This window comes from Vulpes lagopus, chromosome 1 (assembly GCF_018345385.1).
Source record: "Vulpes lagopus strain Blue_001 chromosome 1, ASM1834538v1, whole genome shotgun sequence".
Taxonomy (NCBI): Eukaryota; Metazoa; Chordata; class Mammalia; order Carnivora; family Canidae; genus Vulpes; species Vulpes lagopus.
Genome location: NC_054824.1, coordinates 84683253 through 84709635, shown reverse-complemented (window position 1 = coordinate 84709635; position 26383 = coordinate 84683253). Strand labels below are relative to the sequence as shown.

The window sequence follows — 26383 nt, the reverse complement described above, 5'->3', positions numbered from 1 at the left end:
TGCACAAAGTAATCTTTATTTGCAGTAAATAAGGAGATCATGGAGAATAACTTCCAAATGGTGGCTCCCTGAGCAGGGATGAGTGGGTTCTTTTTATTTAGGGTTTAAGGATGGATAGTCAAAAAAGGGAGCTTTGTCATCCCACATGAAGGCAGGCAAAAGGTTGCACAGGTAATATTTAGGAAGCATGCCTATACAGGGATCCTATGTTGTGTTAATGAGCTTGTGCTCCTAGGGCTTTGACTTTGACATTCCAGGTAACCCCTGGAAAAGACACAGCTATGGGCAGGCTCTGAGAGCCCATACAAACTGGATTGGGTCTTTGGCTTATTATCTTGGGTAAGGAAGGCAGGGTTTTGCTTGTTCAGAGGCTGGAATCATTTCGGTTGGCCTTGAGTCCAGGCTTCTGTAAAAACAGCTAGTGGATTTGTTAGTAAGGGTCTGAAAAGACACAATAGCTGATTAGTTCACGAAATTTGTTACACAAACATGGTACATTTGGCTGCAGTTCTCTGAAAAAATAGGGTTTAAGTTTTCTGCTAGTTTTAACTTCATTAACCCTATGGGGCACAGTTTCAATTCCACAAAAACAATTCAAGAATGTGCGTTGGGTCAAACTTTACTTTTGAAATAGCCCTGGGAGTTTTACCATTGATTTATTGTCTCTGATATAGTTAGGCTATTTCCTGGCTTGATAGAGGCTGTTAGTTTTTACATTCCACTTGTTCCCTTAAATCTTTAACTACTGAGGTTTTTGCATTTGTTTGTAATCCTAACACTTCGTAGGAAATTCTGCAAGAAGTGTGCTTGGGCTAGAAGAGCTGGGAGGGCATAGAACACAAAAATAGCTGGGGGAAGAAAATGATTTCTCTTGTGTTGTAAAAGTTATGTCCTGTGTTTCTTTTTCCAGGGACCCCTACTCCTTCTGCTTTCAGGTCCACCTCTGGTGTCCGCTCCTGCTAGTAGAAGCATCTTTTCCATGCACACAGACCCAAGGTAGAAGTACTTTGGACTGATAGATCTTGATTTTGATCTGGGAGGTCAGACGGGGGCAGGGCAAGCAGGTAATAACACAAAGCAAAGATAACATGGCCAGTCCCAATTTCACACAACCTTATGTAGTAAAAACGGTCCTGTTTTAAAGACATGACAAGTCAGTCAGCACCTTCTCATTGAGAATGGTTGGGTCTATGAGAGGTGATTGAGTTAGAAGACCTCCCCTCCCTAGTATTCTCAAACATAATTCTCAGGGTTTGCTAAAGATCCTCAACAATTTGAAATTTTTGGGCCAGGAAGCAGCTTGACTGAGGAAAGAGTAACCTAATGGGCCACTCTGTGGAGTCGAAGAGAATGAAGTTGACAGGGAGAGTGGAGAAAGGGCCTTTTCCTCTTCACACCAAAGACCATTAAGTCTCCAGTCTTGGGCTTACAGGCAGCCAATGTACCATGTTTGTGTAACAAATTTGGTATGTGCGTGTGAGGGGGGATCTGCCTTTTGTTCCATAGACTTCCACCACTGTGGTGAGGTTACAGTGATTGGTAGAGACAGATTCTGCATGAAGTCTATTTGTTGGTTGCATTGAACACAACTCAATTCTATTTTGATAAACGTTTGCCAAATTACTAGCCGTTCACCATGCTGGGTCTGAAAGGATCACCAAGGTGAAAAAGACCTTTCACTAAGACGTTAGATTACAGACTCACCTTCTTCGCAGCTCTCAGCTGCTGCTTTGAACATACTTTTAAATACATGGATATAAAGACAGTAGAAAGTAGGGTATACAACAAGGAATTTCTTCTGAGGCACTCAGAAGGCAAAGCCTCGAGTTGGTATTAACTTTCTAACCCTGTAGCTTTTGTGGCTAAAAGGAAATAAAGTCTCAAGCCACTTGGGGACAATGCTATTAGAGATTCCAAGTGGTTTTTTTTTTTTTTTTTTTTTTTTTTAATATAAGGTTGGAAATGGGAGGTATATAATAAAGACTGGCTACATTTTACCCTAGGTTCTTGGGTAACCTTTAGGTCCCTGGAATTTTCCAAGTGGTAGGAGTTTCCTTGTTATTCATGTTGGGCCCCTTGGGCCCCTAGAGAGTTTATGACAACAAGATGACTCAGGATGGGGACTGGTCATGCCAGAAATACCAGCCATGAAGTTAGGGTGGATGCGGCGTTGAGTCTTGTGGTGATACCATCAGTCTGATGTGGAGATGGGAATTTAGCTGTTCGGCCTGTGATTTAATCAATCATGCCTAAGTGATCAAACTCTTAATAAAAACTTTGTGCAGGCAGCCCCGGGTTGCTCAGCGGTTTAACTCCGCCTTCAGCCCAGGGGGTGATCCTGGAGACCCGGGATGGAGTCCCATGTCAGGCTCCCTGCATGGAGGCTGCTTCGCCCTCTGCCTGTGTCTCTTCCTCTCTCTCTGTGTGCCTCTCATGAATAAATAAATAAAGTCTTTAAAAAAAACAACAAAAAAAACCAAAAAAACAACTTTGTGCCCCAAAGACTGCGTGAGCCTCCTATTGGCCAAATTCTGGATATTGTCACACATCAATGTACTGGGAGGGTAGCATGTCCTGACTCCATGGGGAGAAAACAAAGGAAATTTCACATTTGGGATTCTCACAGACTTTGCCCTACATGTCTCTACCTTTGTCTGATTTGCATCCTTTTGCTGTAATAAAACTGTAATCATAAGGAAAACACTTTCCTGAGTTCTGGGTCATTCTAGAAATTATTACATCTGAGAGGGTAGTGGGAACCTCTGAATTGTAGCGAGCTGATCAGAAATGATGGTGGCCTGGGGGTCCCTGCATGTGTGGCTCTTGTCTGGCGTGAGGGCAATTTTGTTTGAGAACTGTGTCTTTAACTTTGAGTTTGGTAAAAATCATTGAAGAAAGGCATTTTCAGAATTTTGTATAAAATTCAAATTTGGGGAGACTCAGACCTTAAACTGTCTCTTTAAACCAGAAGGAGACCAAGGGTTTTGCTTCTGTTTAAGACTTTTTGCCAATTATTGAAGCTGATAGCAAACCAGTACTTACTTCCTCACCCTCTCCCCCAGCCACCCACTCTGATTCAATATAGTTCTCTTGTTTTTTTTCTTGACCTAATTTGACTCCTATGACTCAAACTTCAGACCCTCCCAATCATTTCCCATGTACAATGAACCCACTTTAACCCCTTTGGACTGTGAATTGCTTATTTCTCCTTTTCTTTCGCTATCTCCTGTCTGTCCCGTGCAACGCTATAGGAATTGTAGAGAGATTCTGGACACATTTTGTGAAGGTAATGGCTCTCAGTAAGAAAAGAAAACAAAACAAACTCTCCATTTCATCAGTAGAAAAAAAATAGGTGGCTTTAGAAAGCCGTTTTGTTCCTTCTACTGCTAGCAGGTAGGATCTTATTAAAACTAATCCTTAAAGATACTTCTACTATGGAGAGTTTAAAGAAAGAGTATACTCCCTAATGTTTTTTTGGGATCATGTCCTAAGGTCTCACTCAAATCTAACAATCTGGAACTTCTTAATGCTCCATCTATAGCTTCCCAATGGTAATTAATGCTCTTTCTTATCGCCCCTTAAGGGCAAAAAAGAAAAACTTGCAGAGAACCTCTTTGCTTAGATGAAGACAATTATTGTAAATACCACATTCCCTTCTGTGATAGGAGAGATATTGATAGAGCCTTCAAGGGATTCTTCAGTATTTTGTCCACCCACTCCTCACGTTATTGTCATCATTGGCTTCATTTCCTATCTTATTCATGAAAACCTCCAAGAGGCAGGGCAGTCAACCACAAGATCACCGACTCAGGTCAATGAAGACACATCTCCTTTTCACGTTTATTTCATTTTTGTTTTAAGATCACAGAAGAGCAGAGCATTCATACGTGTAAAGTAACAGAAGAGAGAAACAGAATTTAAATACATTTTAAAAGAAAAGAAAAAAAGCTTTTTTTTAAATTTTAATTTTTTTTTTTTTTAAACACACACTGCGCTTTTTATTTTCCTCCACAGAGCTAGTATCCAGGGAAAAAAAAAATCCATCCAATAAACAAAAATAAACTTTGAACAACAAAAACAAAAAACAAAAAACAAAAAATGGCCATGTGTTGTATCATCAAGGAAAAGTCTATAGGGGTGGAAAAAAAAGGAATATATTTATATATATATATATTTATATGTATATAACACTGTTAATAAGGAGAATTCTAACCAAGAGCAGGATTTATACACCCTTCAATAGAGCAGTGAGAAGGAAGGGGTGAAGCAGTGTGGGGGGAAAGAAGGTGGAGGTTTTGTTCCATGCTTCTCTCCCCCTGCGGTTTTTTTTTTTTTTTTCCCTTTAACCTTCCCCCCATCCCAGTGAATACTTAGGGAGCAGCACTTGGCCATGATCACCAGAATGAACCATTTACATTCTCTGGTGAAGAGCAAAGACTTGGGGAAGTGGGTCCCAAAAAGGCTGCAGATAGCTTAGAATTACTGCTGCGTGCCATGAAGCTAGTAGTTCCACGTATTTTCTTCATTTGCAAGAAGCAGATTTTTACTCTGTGCCTGGCTTTTACATACAGAAGGCTTGTGCAGAGGAAAACATACCTGTAGAGTAGATCCAGGAGCACCACTCAATGAGACACCTCTGAAATAACCATGCAAATGGAGAGTTGTCCTCAGGGAGGGGTGGGTCATTCTCCCATTTAAAGAGAGCTTTGAAAGTGCTCTAAACACATGCACATCCTTATCTACATCACCCAATACAAGTGCTGGGAAGTTATGAATAATCCCTGCTCTTCGGGACACGGGAGACTCAGATTGTTTCTGTTCTCTTAGGCAATGAATGAAAAGCTAAATTGAGCCTCCAGGATGGTGTGGGGCTACACTTTGATGGGTTGAAACAAGTGGGCCTGTGCTCAATCCATTCAGCATATAGCACAAGAAAGTAATTCCTCACGAACTGCCTGAGAAATAGCATTTCTGCGTACCCTTCCCTCAGAGAACTGAGCTTCCACATTTGATTTGGGCCTTTCACAACAACTCTCCCTGTGTTCGACTCTGTCACCTTCTGTTTACTTTTGTCCTATTTTTAGCTTGTCTTCTTTAAATGATCTCGACCTGTACTTTTTCAAAATGAGGCTTGTTTTCTCTCAGTCCACTTGCTTGACTTCACAGCCTCTTAGTCAATTTTAGGGCAACTATGCCATGAGAAAATCCTTACAAAACAAAATGTCTTGTCTTGTCTGTTTCTCACAGAACAGCCTTTTGAACCTGCCTGGGACCACTTGCTTACTGCCATCAGCAAAAGCAAAGAGTTTTCAAGGACACACATTTACTGTAATGAGGCACTTGGCCCAGAATGAGAAAACAAAAACAAAAACAAAACAAAACTGATGTTTCCTTTCATACACACAACATGCATAATATTAGCCTGGCTACTTTCCTTCCTATGAAAGGCTATTAGAATACAGTTCAACAGTTAGATTTTATATTATAAGGAAACAACTCCAGTTATTTCAGTGCCTTCAGTCTCATCTGAATGTGTCCCTTCTCTACCTTGCTAAGAAGTTTTGTTCAAAAGAGAATTTTAGAACCTGTCCAGGGACCCTGTATTCTAGAAGTTTTCGTTTTGGAAATGGGGATGATGGAATGATGGTTCGGAGGAACCAAGGTGGGAGAGGGGCCAAACTGGAGGTGACATGGAATGATCAGCTGACCACATCCTACATGAGCATTAAATTCTTACTTGAAATCAGAGTTTAGAGTTGCCAGAAGTCTTAGAGATGTGATCCAAATACCTTATTTTTGGGATAAGAAAACCTGGTCTCAGGAAGTTTAAGTGACTTGCTTAAGGTCACCTCACTTGTCTGTGTGGCTAGACCCTAGCCAGATTCCAATTCTCTTGACTTTCTGCTTCACCTTAAACTTGCCATTTATCTTGGGTGGAGGAATGTACTTTAAGTGTAATGTTAATTTGACCTAAATCTCTTTCTATAACAGTCCATGCAGAAAGTTCTCCTGAGTCCCAAAGTCATCTCTTTGATGCCTCTTTGTGGCTGTTCAGATTGTAGAAAATGTATATATGTCACTCTATATAAACACATCAGACCCTTCAAAAAGACTCCAAGAGAAGGTGCCTGAGAGAAATACTCCCAGTTAAAGTTATTCTGTCCTCAGTTGCAATATTCGGGATAGGTATGTAGAAATATAGGTTTGTCAGCTTAAGTAAAAGTAATAATTTCCTAGGGTAACTTGGCAAGATAGTTCTCAAGAATATAACATATTTCTAAGAAATCTACAATTTCTTAGAATCAAGATGACAAAGAAGCTTTCCCAATGTCATTTTTTGGATGGAAAATAAAAATGGAGTAATATTGTACTCCTCGAGCTGTAGGTGACTTCCTTGGACCTATTTAAATAAGCCATCTTAGATGGTAGGTAAGAAGTATCAAGAAGACGCTGGGAGTTGATGCAACAGACACATGAGCCCTTAAAACTCCTTCCTCCCTGTCTTCTCATTTCCCTTGTTTTGGGGTCAGGTGAGCCAACTGTGGCAACAATTGGGAAAAACTCCACTTAGGTCCCACAGGAACTAAGAGGTGGCCTCCTGTGACATGAGCAGGATGTCGACCTTTAGGAATTCCTGTGGGTCTGCTTCCTTTTGCTGAGGCAACTTTCTTGTTCGAGACATTAGTCATCCTCCTTCCCATTCTGACCTGTGAAATGCTTCAGTTTTTATTTATTTTTGTGGGGGGAGGGGTGTTTCTTTAAGATTCATAGATTTAGCTGAACCTGGGCACCGCCTGAAAAATGAAGTTTACATAGTTTATATCACGTACATAAACTAGTGATTTACATTGATTTACACATGATTGGTGCCTAATTTATTAATCAGCACACAGTATGTAAATGCACTGAAAAGAAATCAAGATTTTAAAATAAGTTTTCCATAATATCCATAAACATTTGCGCTGGTGTAAATGTTAAACCTAAACCTAATGTTAACACCAGCTTCTTTGCCAAGAAGAAAGTGATGTACATTGCTGGGTGAAAACAAATTCTCTCTTGAATTTCAGTTGGCCGCATTTGACAACACAGCTACATGCAAATGAGAATAGTTTACTTCTCTTCCACTAGTATGCACATAAATGTAAACTCCATTTTGCATTTAGTGAGATGTTTACAGATACTATGCCAACCATGATGGAAAATTTACATCACTGGGGCAAATGTAGTCTTTGGAAGAGAAATATTTTAAGAACGTAAGAAAGAAGAAGACTTCCTGAACTGAATTTGTGTTTCTTAATTTAGGGTCCTATCTCATCATTTTTGTGGTATGTTTAACATTTGTCTTCAAAATATTAATAGTTTTTATAGGTCAGATATAGCACTGCACTTCTATTTCTATATTAAAAAAAAAAAAAAGATAGTTACCGGTAACTGAGACTAAATCCAGGCTAAAAAGTTATGAAGATGAGAAAAATAAGGCCATGGTTAATCCACGGAACTTGGTCTACAAACAAATTCCTCTCAAACAAATAATTACAAAGTGGAAAAAGATGGGGCTCCGTATCTTTCTAAATGAAGCATAGCTCTTTTTTTTTTTTAAACCAAATTCAGTACTTTTCTTCCTTTTACGTTTAAACCGTTATTCTAGATTTGTCTTATAATACATACAATATTGTAAATATAGCATCTGTAAAGATAAGATTAAAAAAAATACATACACATATATATTATTTTTCCACAAATAATTCAAGGCCTGCAAAAAACAAAAGGAGAGATTCTGGGAGACAAGCCAATAGAAACAATCAAACCACAACCAACCTGGGGATGGAAACTGTGACTCTGGAGTAGTTAAGAAGCTAACCACCCGGTAGGTAATAACTCAGAAATAATCTCATGCTGAGGAGTTTAGTTTTTGTGTGCAAAGGAGGTAAGTCCATTTTTGGAGGAGAAACAGATTTTTGTTTCTGTCTCCAAGAACATGAAAATCACGAGTACTTTTACAAGGTCTCTATGAATAGCCCCAGTTGACTGAATATGTGGTAAAAAAAAATGCCCATGGCAAGGGAGAAGTCTGTCTGACTTGGAAGAGAAGGCAAAGGTCAATAGGACAATTCTTCCCCAACAGAAAATACAAATTTTCCCTAAGCCTTAGTTCTTTTAGGGCAGAGGGATTTTATGTCTCAAAACAAGTAAGACTGTTCCTCCAACAAGGCAACACCTTCTGATGAACAATTGCACAGAAGATATAATTCTGCAGTTGTAAAACCTAGGATAGTTCTCATTCTTCAGGAAGTGCCCTTGGTCAAGGTCATTTCTGCTTTCGTTAACGGAAGGTCAGTTCTAAGGATTTCATTTTATGAATAGTGGAGTTTCGTTTTGCATACAGAGGACATTAAATATATTAGCCATTCAGATTAATTGATGAATTTCACTTCTCTCAGGGTATTATTTCCAACCAGTTGGTTCTTTTCAGTGCAGAGTTTCAAGTTTTGAGTACCAATGGACAAGATTCTTGAAGGGATTTAGAGCAATATGATGAACTAAATTCCAAGAAGTTCCATGTTCGGACTCAATTTCTTGGTGTAGTCCTCTGGCTGCTACCTTTTTCCTGAACTTTCTCCAAATTATGTTCTCCTCCATTCTTCACACTGCTTAGAGACATTCTCAAACCTATGAGATTTCTGGGGTCAATGTTTGCTCTGAAACAGGAGCCAGGACCAATTTTTTAAATTCCCAGATCCTGCCGGAGATATATGCAAACACCACAATATTCAATATATGTTTAATTATGTTTAATATATGGTCAATTATATTAAAACTCAGGGAACAAATGGTGCTGACAAGGCAGACATTCCTTTCAGTGGAGAATCTTCTTCCATAAAACCAAGACCTTGTCCTTATGATAGGGTGAAGATGAAATGTAGGCGTATGATTAAAATGTGTCACATGCCACAAGGATCTGTTCCCGAAACTGATACTAAACCGAATTAACACCTGCTACTTTTCTTTTCTTATATATCTTTAAATTAGCATGCATTCCTCTAAAGCTTCCACTTAAGGATGTGACTGGCTCTTCAATATATGAGGAACATTTATCACCAATGATGATAAACTTTTATTCCTGTACTACAACCACAATGTTAGAGAAACCCCGATTGTCAATAAATTGATGCTGGATAGGAATATGGCTCACCTTCCCTATATTTTAGTAGCTACTTTCTTGGATAAGGATTTCTCTTCTCTGTGAGGATCTGCCACAAATACTCTTATCCATCCCCAAGCCCAATTTGTCCTTCTGTCTCCTGTCTAAACTGCAAAATCATAAAAGAAGGCTGGTGATAAGCTTTCTAAAACAAACAATAGAATCCCCTAGAACAGATTTAAAATGTTGCTTATCAAAGAGATCATTACCTTCAAAGGCAAGGCTCATTGCCTTCAATTAAAAAAAAACTATCAGTAGAAATTTCAGATCCTTCTGTTCTTCCTTCCTTCTTTCCTTTCTTCCTTCCTTTCCCCTTTTCTTCTTTTTTCCCTGGCTTCCTCTCTTCCTTTCTTGCTCTCTTCCTTCCTTTTTCTATTTGCAGTTAGGAGGTTTCCTGTCTTATATCCTGTGACAGCTATTTTTCAAGTTCCAAAACTAGATGAGGTACCATATTTGGCTTTACATTCAATTAGGACCTCAATAATAATCCTCTGTCTTTTCATAAACTGAGCCACTTCTGATGCCTCCTATAGTCTAAGTGAAAGCAATGGTTGGTTTCCTGACAAAGATATCTACAGGCAGAGAGCCAGCTCTCTCCGCAAGACCTTTCCTAAGAAAATTCTGGTGCTGCGGTGATAACCAAGCTTTGTGGTATGCATACAACTTCTGCCTAAATTATTTTCCCGGTTCTTTTGATTAAGGACCGAATTCACATTTCAGAGGACTCTTGTCGATGTGAACTTAGGCACCACATTCCCCACAGTATCTTTTTCAGGAACCAGAAGCCAAAAGTGAGCAGGGAAGGTGACATAGATCTTAGTGGCCTGGCCTAGGATAATGATGGACTACCGTGAACACTGCAAACATTACCAGTGGAGCATAAAGGAGGCCACCAAATAAAGTCTTAGCTTACACCACCAGGACAGAAATCTGCAAAGGAGCACAAGGGATGGATTCCTTCTTGTTATGGTCAATGCTTTGTACACAGTTCTGCCATTATCTCTACAAGATGAGTAGGGACCGGTGCATCTGTCTGCTTTTCCTGCCTTGCTCACTCTCACTATATTGTATCTGAGATAGGAAATAATCTCTGCTCAAGGGAATCCATGGGCCAAATGCAATGTTATTCGAAGATCAGGGAAGGGGCAAAACAGGGCTGCTTAGATCTCCACGTGGCTCATCATCCTTTTGTTGGAAATTGACACTTGGAGACCTTCCTGCTTCTTGGGATTTACTCAACACATGCTACTCACTCCTGCAGCAGAGCAGATCTAAGCCTGCAGAAAGCCAGGAAATCTATCAATTCCTCAGACTCATGAAACAAGAGTGAAATCAGAAACCTGCTCTCCTAGGTCACCTCATTGACGTCACTGATTCTTTCTACTGTTCGCTCACCCCATCAATAGTAGGCACTTTCATTTACAGTGATATTCTGAGTGACTCTCGACTGGGTTCTGATGATTGGACTAAGAGGAATATGAGGCTCTGCCCTTAGAAGGGGCACGGCTTGGTGTGGATACACGCTGATGTCATGTGACAGCCATGGGGGGGGGAGGTTGGGGGACTCTGCTCCATGCCTCCTTCCCCACCATGTCCCCCAGCAACTTGTCACAGCCGCGTCTCACAATTACAATGCGGGACAGTATCTACAGCACAATGAGTCTATGTACACATGGACCATTCCCTTGGCATGCTTTAGAGAGAGACACACACGCTCACACACGTACACCCACGTGAGAGCGAGAGACTTGAGCACGCGCATACAGTGGAGAAAATTAAAATGGCACTTCCTAGTGTCTGCGGCATGACTGGTGCTGGGGGTGTGGGAGGGGGTGAAGAGAAGCAGCAGCTGGGGGCCTTGTGCAGGGGGGCTGAAGGGGGAGTAATTGGGATGGATGTAGGGGCGATAGAACACACTGGAGGGGGAGGAGATGGTCTTAAAAGTTGGGGAGATAGTGGAGGCAGGAAAGCCAGCTAAAGGCTCGACACAGGATTCCAGCGTGGGTTCCACTGATAGTCTGAAATGGCTAGGAGTCAGCTCAAATGAAAAACAAAATAAAAAGATGATGGAAATAGAAACACCAAAGGCAAGACCTTATTTTTTCTTTCCCCACGGATGAAAAAGAATGAAGGAAGGATAAAGTGTGTGTGTGTGGGGGGGTTAATACCCATCTGACACTTCTTCTCTTGACTTATTTTTACAACATCCGGTGTCCTTAGCATGATGTCATCTTTATAGAGAATACATTTGCTTCGATATACACATAGCCTCGTAGAGCTTTTCCCACCCTGATTCATAGTTAGACTTTTATTGATGGACTTTAAAATGGTCTCAAGTGCATTTTCTTCTTCGTTTTCTTATTTCCCCCTTCATCTATAAACACACAACGTTGTAAAATAAACAGGCTCCCCCCATCTCGCGCGCTCTCTCTCTCTCTGTATCCTGTGTGACGCATTTTTGTGTGTTTTTTAAAATTATTTTTAAATTTTTATTCTATTAACATTTGCTGAGAAGGCAGAGCAGAGATGCTGCCAGCAGCCACAGTGGTACGGCCAGACTGATGGATCCATTGATTCCTCTCACCGACCCGGGCCCTGCGATGCAAAAGAGAAAGACAGGAGAAGAGTTAGAGCCAGCCCACTCCAGGTGACAGCTGACAGCGGGTGTCGGAGGTACGAAGGGCCAGGGAGCAGCACCTCAAAGCCAGTGCGCTTAGGTACAGCCCAAGAAGGGCTCACCATCTTCCCTAAATCCTTCTCCTTGAGTTTTAAGTATCTCAAGGGGTTTCCGTGATTGAACACTTCTGTACACAGAGCTCTCCTGCTGGAGAAGGCTCACTGGCGTGTCTGCTGGTGCAACGGGCTCCTTCCTCTTCACCCAGCCTCCTCTCGCACGCTCTGCTCGGCATAGCGCTGTGATGCCAGCACTCGTTAAGATTCCAAGCATTGATGGGGTCTTTCAGCAGCCAGACACCGGCTCCTCCAGCTGATTCATCACAGTGTCTCCATCAATAAAACATGGGACCAATCTGAAACTCTCATTTCTCAGGGGGAAGCAGTCATTATTTATTTGTTAATGGGAAGGGGAATTGTTTCCAAGGAACATTTGTGGCTGAATGTCACCTTGCTGCAAGGTAGAGAGTAAGTGAACTCCTTGTAGGGTCTTAAGAGGCAGCCCGGGATCATCTGGTCCAAACTCTTCATGTGACACTTTAAAGGTCAAAAGCAAAGGCAACAGGAAAACCACAACAGGGACCACCAAACCTAGAGACGTTAATAGGTAGGTCCAAGCCAGAAGCAGAACCGAGACTTGGACTTGTCCAGAATTCACCCTGGAGGGGTGGCCCCCGTGTATTCCCACTGCCACCTTAGTTTTCCCAACATGGACACGATGTGGGGTATATGGGAGTGTGGATCTAAGAGGGAGACTGGAATGGAAAGGAAAGTGGAGAAAGGATTTTGTGTTGACAGAAAGGAGAGAACTGGGGCAGAAAACGTAGTCCCCAAAAGCGTCTCTGACGCTTTGCTTGTTCCATTTTCTCCTTTTGCATAGTTCTGTTCATATAGATCCATCACAGGAAGAAAATGTTAGTACTTTTCACAACAAGGATTTTTAGATTTAAGACTGCATGCTTAGACAATGATATTTAAAAGAGAAATCAATGTGACTAATTATGGGTCACTTTGCAGTTTTGAGGGCACATATACAGATCAATGTGTGTGAATGAATGTGCACGTGTGTGCATACGCGCGTATGTTGAAACCTACGATGGTTTGCATGTGCAACGGAAGCATCCTCTGGTATGCAAATGTTTCCAGGATTGTCTACAAACATATCTGGTCAGAGGCCAAACAACAGAGAAGATGTTGAATTCAAGAATGTTTTCCTAATCCGTGTTTTACATAAACAATGGCAACAACCACCCAATAAAACCAACAATTACGCAGCACTTACGAGAAGGTACTGTTACAAATGCTTTACACATGTAAGCATATAACCATGCTTTGAGGTAGGCATTAGAATGAACCCTTTTTTTACAGTGAGATAGTAAGAGGCAGAAAGAGGTTAAATTTGTTGCAAAAATTTACACAGCTAGTAAGCAGGGGAGCTGGGGTTTTTACCCAGGCGGCTGGCTGCAGTCTCTGCCTGTCACCACCACACAGTGAAGTTACACAGTGAAGGACTGCCAGTAAGTCTCCTGTCAAACGTTCAGCAAATGAATTTTGTGTTTGTGGAAAACAATAGCCAGAACAAACAAAACACAACATGGAGGCAATCATTATCTTTGAAAAAAAAAAAAAAAGAAAAAAAAAAGATTTTCAATAGAACATTTTTACTAGCGCGTCTTTTTGAGAACATAAAAAATATTACTATAAAAATGCGAATATGTAAAACTTTGAACAGTGTAGTTATAGTATAAAAATGAGCTTTATTACCTGGAAAGCTATGGAAATACAGAGTAAACAATTTAAATATTTAATCAGTCCATTCTTTACATTTCTGAATGGTTCTAGGGTTGTGTTAATAAAAGACACTTTCTCACTACCTTTGGGTTCATGCTTTTCATGGGGAATTCAGGTTCAAGAAGATCATGTATCTTGCATAAAGCACCTGTGCTGGTAATTGGTGACTGGGCACTAGAATACAGTGTTCAGAGTCTCAGTTCAATGCTTTTTGTAGCCCCACACCCTTCACCACCATTATTATTATTTTTTTTTGGCCTTTGTGACCTTTAAGCTCTCTCAGTGGCAACTCTCTAGAGCTTCTGGCCAGATGGTAATGCATTTCCCTATCATTTTAGTTCCTCTCTACGCTTTAAATGGCATAACTCTGCGGCACATTTGTTTGGATTAGCGGGTCAGGACAGCTTCCAAAACAGAAAGACTACACACAAACTGAGGCCTGACCGGACTAAGCAAAAATGATTTTTGTTTTTCCCTAGGGATGGTGTGAAACAGAAGGGTTTTAGTAAGAGTCTAATTTTGCCTGTTTCCTTAATCTCACTTTTAGTGCTGGGACAGGCTACAGTATCTTTCAGACGTCTTGGAGTTGAGTGTACCTGGGGACGTCTAAAAAGTCTAGTCTGATCATTTTATTTGAAGGGCAGTAAATATTTGAGAAAGCCAAAATTGCATCATTGAAAAATATAATACATACATAGATGAGCCTACATGTTCAGGTATAACATTCTTGCTAATGTACGTACACATATATATTCACAGATACAAAGAGAAGTATAGATGGTATATGCATACTCATATATACACATACGATATACTGTACATATATTCTATTGGTCTTTTAATAGACATAATTGAGAATTAACTGTTACTTTCACATGCTAGTCTATGATATATATAGGAAATCCCAGTATGACTGTGCTAATAATTTCATTCTTGTAGAATTATTATTATATATTTGAAATGCATTTTGTGGATCTATTAAAGATATCTTCATTTGTATCAATTATTATTTATTAAGTGCTCTCATATAGCTATTTGATGTGCTTATATGACTTGCTCTTTTCATAATTGGTTTTGAGAGTAAATAAATAGCTTGAAAAAATGCAAGGGTAAATGAATGATAGTTGGAGAATCATCACAAGTGTGTATGCAATTATAGATATATATGACTGCATAGGAGACTACTTCAGTTAATGGCTATTTCAGGGAAGAATAATCAGCAAAATCATTAATTATGTTTTAGTTCATAGTTATGAAATTTCTGCTTATTTGTGGAAATGCAAATGATAAATCTTATTTCCCACACCAGATGGCCAGGCTCAGCAAGTGCTTTTATATACTGACAGATATAATGAAAGCAAGAGTCTGTAAACATAAATTAGCCTTAAGAATAGATGGGCAAATAGAACCACAATTCAAAAATTGCTACACGGTTTTCATACAACAGACAAAAATCATATCTTGGCATTTAGCCACATTCTATATGTGTTTACGTGTATGTGCGCACACTTATATGTGTGGTATCTAGTAAACATTCAATAAATGGTAGCACCATCATACTACTATTAACTATAGAAGCTTAGATTACAGAAAGCCATGAAATACCCCTGAATCAAAGGTATTGGCTTGTGAATCTGGTCAAGGCTTTTAAAGTTTGACCTGAAGAGGCAAAATTCAGCTGGAGCAAGATTGAGAATCTTGAGTCAACACACCAGGTCACGATTCTCAACCTCAGGACAGGATGATAAGTGAGACTCTGTATCACGGTGATTGCTGGACTGCACTTTGCCACGACAATGCTTTTACAAGGGAATTTGTGATTAAGGACAAGGTTGATAAAACATCCTGAAATTGTGAGATATGAGAATTTTCGGCAAGTCTCTACACAGTAAATTCGGTGCAGGATGCTCAGCCAATTGACTGTCTTTCAAGAAAATCTTGAAGAAAGTACAAGGTGATTTCCCAACACCTGCTTTAGAGAGCATGCACTTGGAAACACTTTGTGCTTCATTCAAATCTAGCCCATGCATTTCTGTAGCTTCTCCTGAATACTTAGGGCTCTTTCCCTGGACTAGATTTATTCAAAATGATCATTCTTAAAGAATATCATTAATCACAGCCTCAATGATCCTCGGGCATTCCTTTCAGCCACTAAGGAATCAAGGTCAATAATAATTTTATTCCTGTATGCAGTTGAGTCATACAAGAAAAAAAAGAAAGACCAGGTGAGTTTAAGTTTGAATTCTTAGAATCATTAAGTGCTGACCGAGTGTCTGAAAATAAAAGAAAAACTCAAAATACAAAACAATTGTTCAGCAAAAGAGAACAACAATCTTCTAAAATCTCTCTTAGTTATTAGCTGGATGTGCAAGCTAAGGCACTGCCCTCTCCTAGGAAGCCATAGTGAAAGGGAAGTCTGATAAGATTGACTTTGGCGCCACCTGCTTTCTATGTTCAGCCAGGACAGCTTCCTCAGGGGAAATGAATCGGAGATTAAAGCTTATATTCTCCAGGCTGGAGCACAGAAGAGGGGATATGTTGATGTTTAATGTGAGCAATATGTCTTAGAATTAAACTTGGCCTCCTCTTTGCATTATCTCCCCTCTCTATAAAGTGAGTCTTGGATAAACCTGAAGTATTCTCATGGTAAAGTCCATCACATCTTTTCCATCAAAACAGCATCAAATAGTTTAGCGTACAAAATTTTGAAATTTTAGGTCATTACTTAGAATTCCTTTGGGTGACACTAGGTCATTGAAATAAAACCCTATCCCCTATTTCTCCATCCATTTCAAAACACTAGGTATCATATGTTCCACTAACACTAGCCATTTAAAATTCACATGTAATTGATAATCATGGCATTGGGGAGAGAAGAAGGGGTGAAGGGGACAGGAGTTTACACCTTCTTGCCCCAGATGATCTTGGTTCAATGTATGTATTCCTGATGGCTTTGTCCTTACTGCCTTCTGTGAAGACCTCTTAGAGCTGGTTATAAACAAGGTGCTGACCCTTTCCCGGGAGTAAACAACAAAGTGTCCATAATCTCTGTGGCTGTTAGTCACTGGTAGGGTCCAAGTCCCACAAGAATAGGTTTTCACAATTGAGAATGACCTTGGTTGGCTCATCCCCTTTGAGGCTCAGAGAAGAAAACATCTTCATATAAGACAATTACCAATCCAAGTGGGTAGCCATGAGGACTTAAGGAGGGTGCTATCTGGCCATGCAGGTTCCTCTGTGGCTTTGGTTTGGGGACAGACACAATCAGGGGAATTTCTGTTGGACTTGTAAAGGGGGCATCTCGGGAATTGGTAATTGTTTGCATCATAGGTTCTGGTTTATGAAGTTTTAACCTGACTGTATTGTCTTCGTAGAATTTATTATGTAGGGGGATTATTGTGTCACATGGCTGATGGAGGTAGGTGGCACAGTTCCTGGGAGACACCAGCAGCCTGGGTGTACGCAGAAGGGAGAGGGCCTACAAAGACATGGGAAAGCACTGAGGCAGGGAGAATATTAACTGTCCAAGTGCTTCATTTTAGGAGATGCTACTTTATTTCCTTTAGCAGTGTATCTTCTTTAATAGCCAGCAAGGGACAGTGAGTAGGCTCTCTGTCTCTTCTGAGAGACTGGTCACTGGGCAGTGAACACTGCCAAAAGTGCAGCTCTGCAAGAATTAACTATGGCCATTTAGGACATGGAGAGTGGGAGGGGAAATAACTTATTCAGTTCCAGAGATTTAAAAATAAATAGCTGTCAAAAGGCGTATAGGGGTCATGGGTTAGATCTGGGCTTTGTGTGTGTGTGTGTGTGTGTGTGACTGAGAAAGTTCACAATCTGGGAAACATAGTGGCAAAACCATTATGGGAATTCTTATCACAAATTATTGAGATGAAATAAACTCAAGTGTATAAGACCTCAATACATGGCTAAGAAATCTTAATTCTAACATACAGTAGGTAATCAGAAATAAGAACCATACCTTTTTGCTTGAAGTGCACGGTGGTGCCAATTTCTAAAAAAGAAACATTTAGCAAAACAAAAAAAAAACAGATCAAAAATTTTTTTTGTATTAATTGAGAATAAGCACAAAGGTAATCTGATACTCTCCATTGAAAGGAGAATGGGACAAAAGGTGGAAAGAACATTCTAATAGAAACACACACTAGCAGAGATCGAAAGAAAGGCAGTTGGAAAGATATTGTTTTGTTGGAACAAATGTGCACTTGGGAGTGGTAAAAATAATTTACAACTACAAATACTTGATGTTACCTGTTCTGTGTATAGACAAGAACAAGGACCCTGAGAATGGCACATAGAAGGACTCTTGACTGAAACTTAATGGACTGATAGAATGTGTCTGGCCTCCAACACCATCCTGCCATCTTGCCCTTGGTTTACTCCACTCAAGCTATTTGACCTTGTTTTTCTCCTAACACACTAAATCCACTCCAGCTTTACAAGTTGTGCACCTGCTGTATTATGTGCTTGTGATGTTTCTCACCCACATCTCTGCATGGCCCACTCAATGACTTCATTCGGATTTGTGCTGACATGACACCAACTCAGGAAGGAGTTCTCCCATCACTTTGTCAAAATGGTACCCTCTGTCACTTTCTATTCCTTTACCCTGATTTCTTAGTATTTTTTTTATTTATTAGTATTATTAGCATTTATCAGTACTTGGTATCCTTTTATACATTTACTTATTTGCTTGGTTAAAGTTTATCTCCCTCCATTAGAATATATGTTCTGTGAGGGCAGCAACAGTGTCTATCGGGTCAAATGATGTATCCCTGTGCCTAGATTAGAGTCTGACATGCAATATGTGTTCAGTAAATATGTGTTCAGGAAACAAGTAAAAACTTGTTGAATGTTTAAGTCTCAGGGTTGGAAGAGCTCATACCAGTAAATACCTGAATTCCCTTTTGTGTCTTTATCGATACTGTTAGATCTTTAGAAGTAAATGTGGACATTTTCCATGGGATACCACTTTGACTTTCAGGACCAACTGAGTGGGTAGTTAGATATAGGAGCCCAAACCATGGCTGTGGGATATGGATTGTCTTCTCCGTGAGGATCAGGGCATAGCCTTGCACCCCTCAATAACATGCTTTCACTAAGGAAGTAAAGTGACTGAACTCTGAGGCTGAAGAGAGCTTTTTGAATTGGACATCTGGTTACCTCATTGTCCTGCTTGAAACTTGCTCATGCTTTCTCGTGTCTTCCAGGATAAGGACCCAAATCCTTAGCATGGCATCCATGACTCTACTCTCTCATCTCTCCAGCCTCATCACAAGTCCTCCTTCATTCTCCGTGGTATCATGTTTTTTGTTGTTGTTGTAGGGCCGATGGCACAATGTTTTCACTACTAGGAACCCTACTCATCCTTCAGAATTCAGGGATGTCTTTCTTAGCCTCCTTAATAAAATTAAGTCCCTTTATTATATAAGCTCTGCTCTCCTTCATGACATTCATCTCAGCTTAAAATTTAAATACTTTTGGCTGAGGTTTTGATTAATGCTTGTCTTCACTACTGGCCTGTGAGTTCCATGGAAGCAGGGGCTGTCTCTGCTCTGTTCCTTATGATGGTACAGTCCATGCATGAGGGCACTCTGACTTACAGTGGGCCAAAATAGATTTAGAATCACTGAAATACGGGAAAAATAAATATATGTCAAGCAATCTCCTAACAGAGGGGCTAAGACTGTTAAAAAAAAAAAAAACAGAGCGCCTGAGTAGCTAAATTATTATCTAATTTAGTACAAAGGGTTCAGACCTTCAGGATTAGGTCTGCAAAATTTCTGAGGTTCAGTGCAGTCTATTTCCTTCGCAGATTTTCCATTTGTCTATCCAAAGGAGGCCATAAGGAGAAGCCCTCAAACAGCATGCTGTTTTCCTATATTTTTATGATGGCCATAAGAAGGGCACAATTCCCCTAGTGTGTGAAGTTTTGAAAACGTTTGGCTACAATTCAGCATTAGCAAAACTAGCGTAAGCCAGGCTGTTCCTAAGAGCGAGCTGTATCTACACATAAGGACAGCTTTCCTAAACTGGTCAGATGTGGGGTGGGGGGATCCTCCCGTAAATGTTGCTTTGTATTATGATTGCTGGTGGACCTCTAGATGCACTTCTGAGGATGCTCCAAGCCACTGACATCTGTCCTTCATCCTTCTGTCTTTGAAGAGTTAGTCTTACTTGCACAAGGAATTCAAGTCTTCTGTGTGGGAGCCCTTACAGAAGGATGTAGTGAGAATTCTGCTCCTCTCCTAGCAAAAGCCAGGAACCAATGTCACTCTTACTCTGGAAGTGAAGCCAGATGCCATCAAGATATAAAATACTGTTTCATTTATAAAACAACTCTACCTATTGACCACGCTGATCATCTGACCACTGATTTTTCAATTGTATATTGAACACATTGCCACTTCTTTTCTTTCATAATACCTGCTCTGACTACTTTTCTTTGAAATAAACATGTTGCCTTAAAAATTGTTGAAAAGGCACTGTAGAGAATGTATTTATCATAATATGAGAAAACTGAGGCCCAGAGAGGCTAATCAGATACCCAGGGTCACGCAGAGTAAAGCTGAGACTGAAATTTAGGGCTTTCACTTCTCCCAATTAGAACCCTGTCCACTATCCTACAATACCCCTCAGGTATTTTTATGAAAGTAAGGCCATGGAATAGCCTATATAACTCTAGGGTTCTTGCTGGCATATTTAACTGATTCAGTATCAACTGGAGACAGTTTGGCTTTGCTCTTGTGCAAAGGGCAACTGCCCTTCTCTCTTTGGTCAAGCTTTTTTATCATTCTTTGGAATAGATGCTGCAAGATCATAGAGTGATTGCTTTTCACTCAAAGAGCCATAGATCCCTAACAGGACCATCTTTATGTAAAGAACACTTGGGGGACGCCCGGGTGGCTCACTGAGCTTAATCCTGGAGATCCGGGATCGAGTCTCACGTTGGGCTCCCTGCATGGAGCTTGCTTCTCCCTCTGCCTGTGTCTCTGCCTCTCTCTCTCTGTCTCTATCTGCGTCTCTCATGAATAAATAAATAAAATCTTAAAAAAAAAGGAAAATATATCAACAGCTAAACTATAGCAGAGCAGAGCCAAAGAATGAAAAATAAATAAATAAATAATTCTACTGCATCAGTAAGGATGAATAAAACATTTAGCGATGCTAGCATGCTGATGTGATAGGGAAATAGACTGACCAGACAGCTTTTTGGTCAGGAGAAAACCAGCCATACACCTGGGTTAACCAGTCAGTGACACAGGTTTGGATAAAAGTCTACATGCTCTAAATATTTCTCTTAGGGAACAGAAACTCCCCTACTAACTAAAGAGTTCATGAAAAGAAGGATTTAAACACATTGCCCAAATATTATGCTCTTTGAAGAGAATATCACCAGATATTAGATAAAAATTATGCATCTGCTTGAAATACCTTTAAAAAGCAAACTAGGGAGGGATCCCTGGGTGGCGCAGCGGTTTAGCGCCTGCCTTTGGCCCAGGGCGCGATCCTGGAGACCTGGGATCGAATCCCACATCAGGCTCCCTGCATGGAGCCTGTTTCTCCCTCTGCCTGTGTCTCTGCCTCTCTCTCTCAATCTGTGTCTCTCGTGAATAAGTAAAAAAAAAAAAAAAAAAAAAAAAAAAAAAAAAAAAAAAAAATAATAAAAAGCAAACTAGCTTACCAGTTAAATTTTAGGTAGCACTTCCTATTGCAATAAATAAACTGGCTTATGAAACCCTACCGATCATTGTTTTTCTTTTTTTTAATTCAGGTTAGTTAACACACAGCGCAGCACTGGTCTCAGGAGCAGAATCCAATGATTCATGACTCACATACAACACCCAGTGCTCATCCCAACAAGTGTCCTCCTTCGTGCCCATCACCCAGCTAGCCTATCGCCCCATCCCCTCTCTTTTAGTAACAGTCAGTTTGTTCTCTGGAGTTAAAAGTCTCTTATGGTTTGCCTCCCTCTGTTTTTATCTTATTTTATTTTATTTTTTCCTCCCCTTCCCCTATGTTCATCTGTTTTGTTTCATAAATTCCACATATGAGTGAAGTCATATGATATCTGTCTTTTTCTGACTGACATATTACGCTTAGAATAATAGCCTCTCGTTCCATCCAGGTCATTGAAAATAGCAAGATTTCCTTCTTTTTGATTGAAACACTAGTTAATGATCTTGAGTGGGAATTACATGAATCTCTAGGAAAACAGAGTGCTTATTTCGTACTATCATTTCCTATTCATCCTCTTCTGTTGGAATAGAACATTCTGTTTTGAGAAGCAAAACCCTGAATGTTTTGAGCCTGGCACTTTGAAAACTTGGTTGTGTGCTACCATCTTGTGGTAAAACGAAGACATGTTCCTATGTGCTGTCTAAAGGACTTGCCTTTGTCCAGCAGGTGGCAATAGTGGGAAAAATAAAAACTTTTCAGTTAGCTTGAAACCTTACATTTCCAAAAAGAGTCTTTCCTCTTCTTACAGAAAAGGGGGGAAAAATTGTGGTCCTTAACAACTGAAAACTATTCTTCTTTTCATAGTGCTAAGGTGATTCCAAATTCTTGAGTAAAGCTGACTTGCCAAGGATATTATTTATGCAGGGATTCCCTGGACACACTCAATAGAATACACTTGAAGCCTATGATTTTTTATACCTTTCAGGAAAACATCTCACCACATATCAAGCTTGCTTTAGCAAGTACACTTAACAAAGTAAGCGAAGAATAAAAAGATAAATCTATTGCAGCAATTCAATTGTACAATTCAGTATAAAACTTTGGGGGGCTTTAGTACAGAGAAAGCCCTAGAATTCTCTGGAAGCATTATTGCCATATCTTAGACTTTAGTTCCTGCTGATGGGGTCCAAGGAGGCAATGGGGGAAAGAATTTAATATTAGAAAAGGCAAGTGTCATGAAATATTTATTTGTTAATCTGCTTTCGACTTTTAACTTTCAGATTCTTTATACTCAGCTGTGTTAGACAAACCTGTAGCATCAGAAAGAGCTGATTCAGCCTCTCTATTTGGCATAGACCACATTTTCCTTGTTTACTAGTGTAGTCGTGTAGTCTCAGCTCACTATTTCTCTAGCACGGAGTAAGTGACCAATAGATTTGCTGAATAGATGCCCATGCACAGATGAATGGGTGAAGCAAATGAGTGGATGAATCACAAATGAGTGATTGAATCATTAGTACCTCAAGATCTATCCTAGCTAGGATTCTAGGTAGAGGGAGATTCTATTCTTCTTTTGGAACCATCATGTTCTACTGGAAAGGCAAAATTATTGTTGGGAAATCAGGTACTGAAAGAGCCAAATGGGACTAGGACGTCCTTTCATCAGTCCCCAAATTTGGTCAGGTAGAAAATTTTCTGGATGGTTGAGCTTTGCTTAAGAATAACCCCTAGAGGGATCCCTGGGTGGCGCAGCGGTTTGGCGCCTGCCTTTGGCCCAGGGCGCGATCCTGGAGACCCGGGATCGAGTCCCACGTCGGGCTCCCGGTGCATGGAGCCTGTTTCTCCCTCCGCCTGTGTCTCTGCCTCTCTCCCTCTCTCTCTGTGACTATCATAAATAAATAAAAATTAAAAAAAAATAAAAAAAATTAAAAAAAAAAAAAAAAAAAACAAAAAACAAAGAATAACCCCTAGAGGGCAGCCCAGGTGGCTGAGCGGTTTAGCGCCGCCTTCAGCCCAGGGCCTGATCCTGGAGACCTGCGATAGAGTCCCACATCGGGCTCCCTGCATGGAGCCTGCTTCTCCCTCTGCCTGTGTCTCTGCCTCTCTCTCTCTCTCTGATGAATAAATGAATAAAATCTTTTTAAAAAAGAAAATAATAACCCCTAGACTAGGTCTCCTGGGTAGCTTAGTTGGTTAAATGTCTGACTCTTGACTGCAGCTCCATGATCTCAGGGTCATGAGATTGAGCCCTAAATTGGGCTAGGCACTGGGCATAGAGCCTGCTTAAGATCCTCTCTCTGCCAGGATGCCCGAGTGGCTCAGTGGTTGAGCCTTTGGCTTAGGTCATGATCCTGGGGTCCTGGGATCAAGTCCCATAACAGGTTCCTTGCAAGGAGCTTACTTCCCTCTGCCTGTGTCTCTGCCCTCTCTCTGTGTGTCTCTCATGAATAAATAAAATCTTTAAAAGAAATACAAAATAAATTAAAAAAAAAAAAGATTCTCTGGCCCCTCCTACCCTCCCCCCCATCTCTCCCTCTCTAAAAGAAAAAAGAAATAAAAAAGAGAATATCCTCTGGACTAATGAAAATTGAAACCTTAGAAGGTAGAAATTCAAGCTTCTTTTATTGTTCTAAGGCCAGAAGACTTCTTACCTCTCACCTTCCATGATGTGGTGTGATGCATTCTCTCTGTCTCTCTCTCTTTCTCTGCCCGGAAATTGAAGTTAGTGATATGAAAGTGAGAGAGATGCATCCCTGGAAACTCTAGAGTTTACAGTTTGGAAAATGCCTTATTGTCCTAGGGAATGTTCAAGTCTAGGTTTTATGAAGAACTTTGGCATTTTGCCTTCTTTGAGTTCTATCTGTAGAGGAGATATGTACAGTAAGTCCATAAAGAGAAGAACTGATTGTCAGTGCTTTGACTCTTGGCTCTTAGCTACTTACCTCAAAGTCTCTGCGTCTAAGCCCTCGTTCCCGCCGCGTGTAGGATGCACAGAGCTTTGGGGTCTCTATTGTTTGTGTGGTTGTTCTAGTTCCATGTTAACTTGAACATGAATGGCTCACTTTTTAATCTGCCATAAGGAAACAGCCTCACTCCCGTCGTGTATGACACAACTCTTTGTATAAGACTGGTCATCTGATGTGCCTTAGGTTTTTAAAATGACATGTAAGTTTGAGGAGTTAAAATGACTAATTGCACTGTTTTGTTTCGTCCCCCCCCCCCCCCTTTCTGGGCAATAGTAATACTAAGACTGTGTGTTCAGAAGAGAAGGCAAGTCTGGCTTCAATGGGGATGTTACCTTCTAGTTGCCTGGAACAAGTAAGAGAGGCATGGGGTTAAAATCCTTTTATCCTTAATAAAAGAAATGAAGATTCTACGCGCTGCCTCTTCCTCCTTTGCTGATGATGAAGACCTGAAGCATAACATTTGTGAGGTTTCTTGATGGGAATTTATGTTTTATGTGCTCCAACTTTTTTTTTTTTTTTTGGTCACAGTTTTGAAAAACAAAACCCTTATTATTACAGTGGCTTAAAGCAGGATATTTATTAATTCAATTTTCAAAGCTGCTTTCAAGCTTAGAAAGTTATTAATTTCTTTCTTTCAGATTTCCCCACTCAGAGGCTTTAGGCAACAGCAACTTATACTTACAAGTATTATTATTATTGGTTTTTTGACATAGAAAAAGATATGCCTGTGATTTCTGTTTAGATTGTTGAAGTTTGGGGGTTTGTTTTGTTTAGTGTTTTTGTTTTAATTTTCTCCCATGTACTATATTCATGTTGTACAAACCCCAGTGCCTAATACCTGGAGTAACGTTCTCTGAGAATCACAGTAACCATTCTGGGTGTAGTTCAGCGATGGGGGGAGCCAAAATAGAGGAATAGGTCTAAACCTCAACCTTAAGCTATTCCTGTTTTTGTTGTTGTTGTTGTTGTTTGTTTTTTCAAACAAAAAAACATGTGGCTGGTTTTTTAAAAGTAAGCTCTACACCCAGCATGGGGTTTGAGCTCACAACCCTGAGATCAAGAGTCACATGCTTTAGTGACTAAGCCACTGATTCCTGTTTTCTTAGTTAGTTCATAGGTGGACCATTATCCTAACTACTAAGAGAATATTTCAAACTGGCTGGGAAAACTAAGAAGTGTTAGTATGTCATCAATATTTGAGAAAGGAAGTTGGCCTCTCTTAGCTCACTTTGGGTCATAAAAGGAATCCTAGCTTTACTTTCAAATACTTCTAAAGGTTTTTCCCCTTAACTGTCAGCCCAAAGTGGACTTCACATGTTTGATGCTATTTAGGAGTGAGTTGGAGCCATGAATTATTTAGCCGAATATTTGTCACCCTGGGTGATAACTTCTTATTGAATGAAAGAATAAACCCAAACCGAAATTAATGCTGACATAATTTCTTATTGCATAATATGAAATAAAATATTTATCCTCATGAATTTGTGGACCAATCTCCTATAAACCAAATATTCTACAGTAAAGAGAATCAGAAAAAAAACAACCCAGAAAGAAAAACAAAAAGCACTTAATTCTCGTTTCATTAAAAAAAAGACAAATTTATAAATGGGGAAATAATACACCAATTTAGAAAGGGAATGTAGGCACTCCCACATCTGCAAGGGGGAACTGTCACTGGAAATCCTGGAGGTGACACGGGGGGAAACCTCTGGTAGGATGGGTCAGGTTTGATTCAGAACTGGAAGTGCTGTGGGTTTGTCTGTAGCTGTGGAGACAGCTATGAGCTTGGGCAAGTCACAGAAAGACACCCAGCCTCGAAAAGGGCAGAAAGCAGAATGGCTTAGGTGTTTGAACTTAAATATTTTATAGCACACTGACATCTCAGACTTTCAGATGACACCTTTGTTGATGTTACCTCTGAGGAGAGACATTATGGATGACCTTTGTTTTCTTCCCTATAGTTTCAGATATTTTCAAATTCTTCCATAATGAGGATGTATAACATTCGTGATCAGAATAGAAAGGTATTTATAAAAGTATATCAATGAAT

At 40.1% G+C, this 26383-nt stretch overlaps 1 protein-coding gene across 2 annotated transcripts in view; it reads right to left on the bottom strand.

Annotated features, from left to right (window-relative positions):
* Positions 1-3826: 3826 nt before the first annotated feature.
* Positions 3827-26383, bottom strand: part of LOC121500641 (limbic system associated membrane protein) — a 650912-nt gene continuing 628355 nt past the window's right edge. The window contains exons 8-9 of one of the 2 annotated variants that reach the window (XM_041772536.1): positions 17649-17681; positions 3827-11797 (exon numbers count right to left, since the gene is read on the bottom strand). In XM_041772536.1, coding sequence (XP_041628470.1) covers positions 11700-11797; positions 17649-17681 — 131 coding nt within the window. In that variant the 3' untranslated portion in view covers positions 3827-11699. The remainder of the gene's footprint in view (positions 11798-17648; positions 17682-26383) is intronic. The other variant, XM_041772544.1, reaches the window with a different exon arrangement.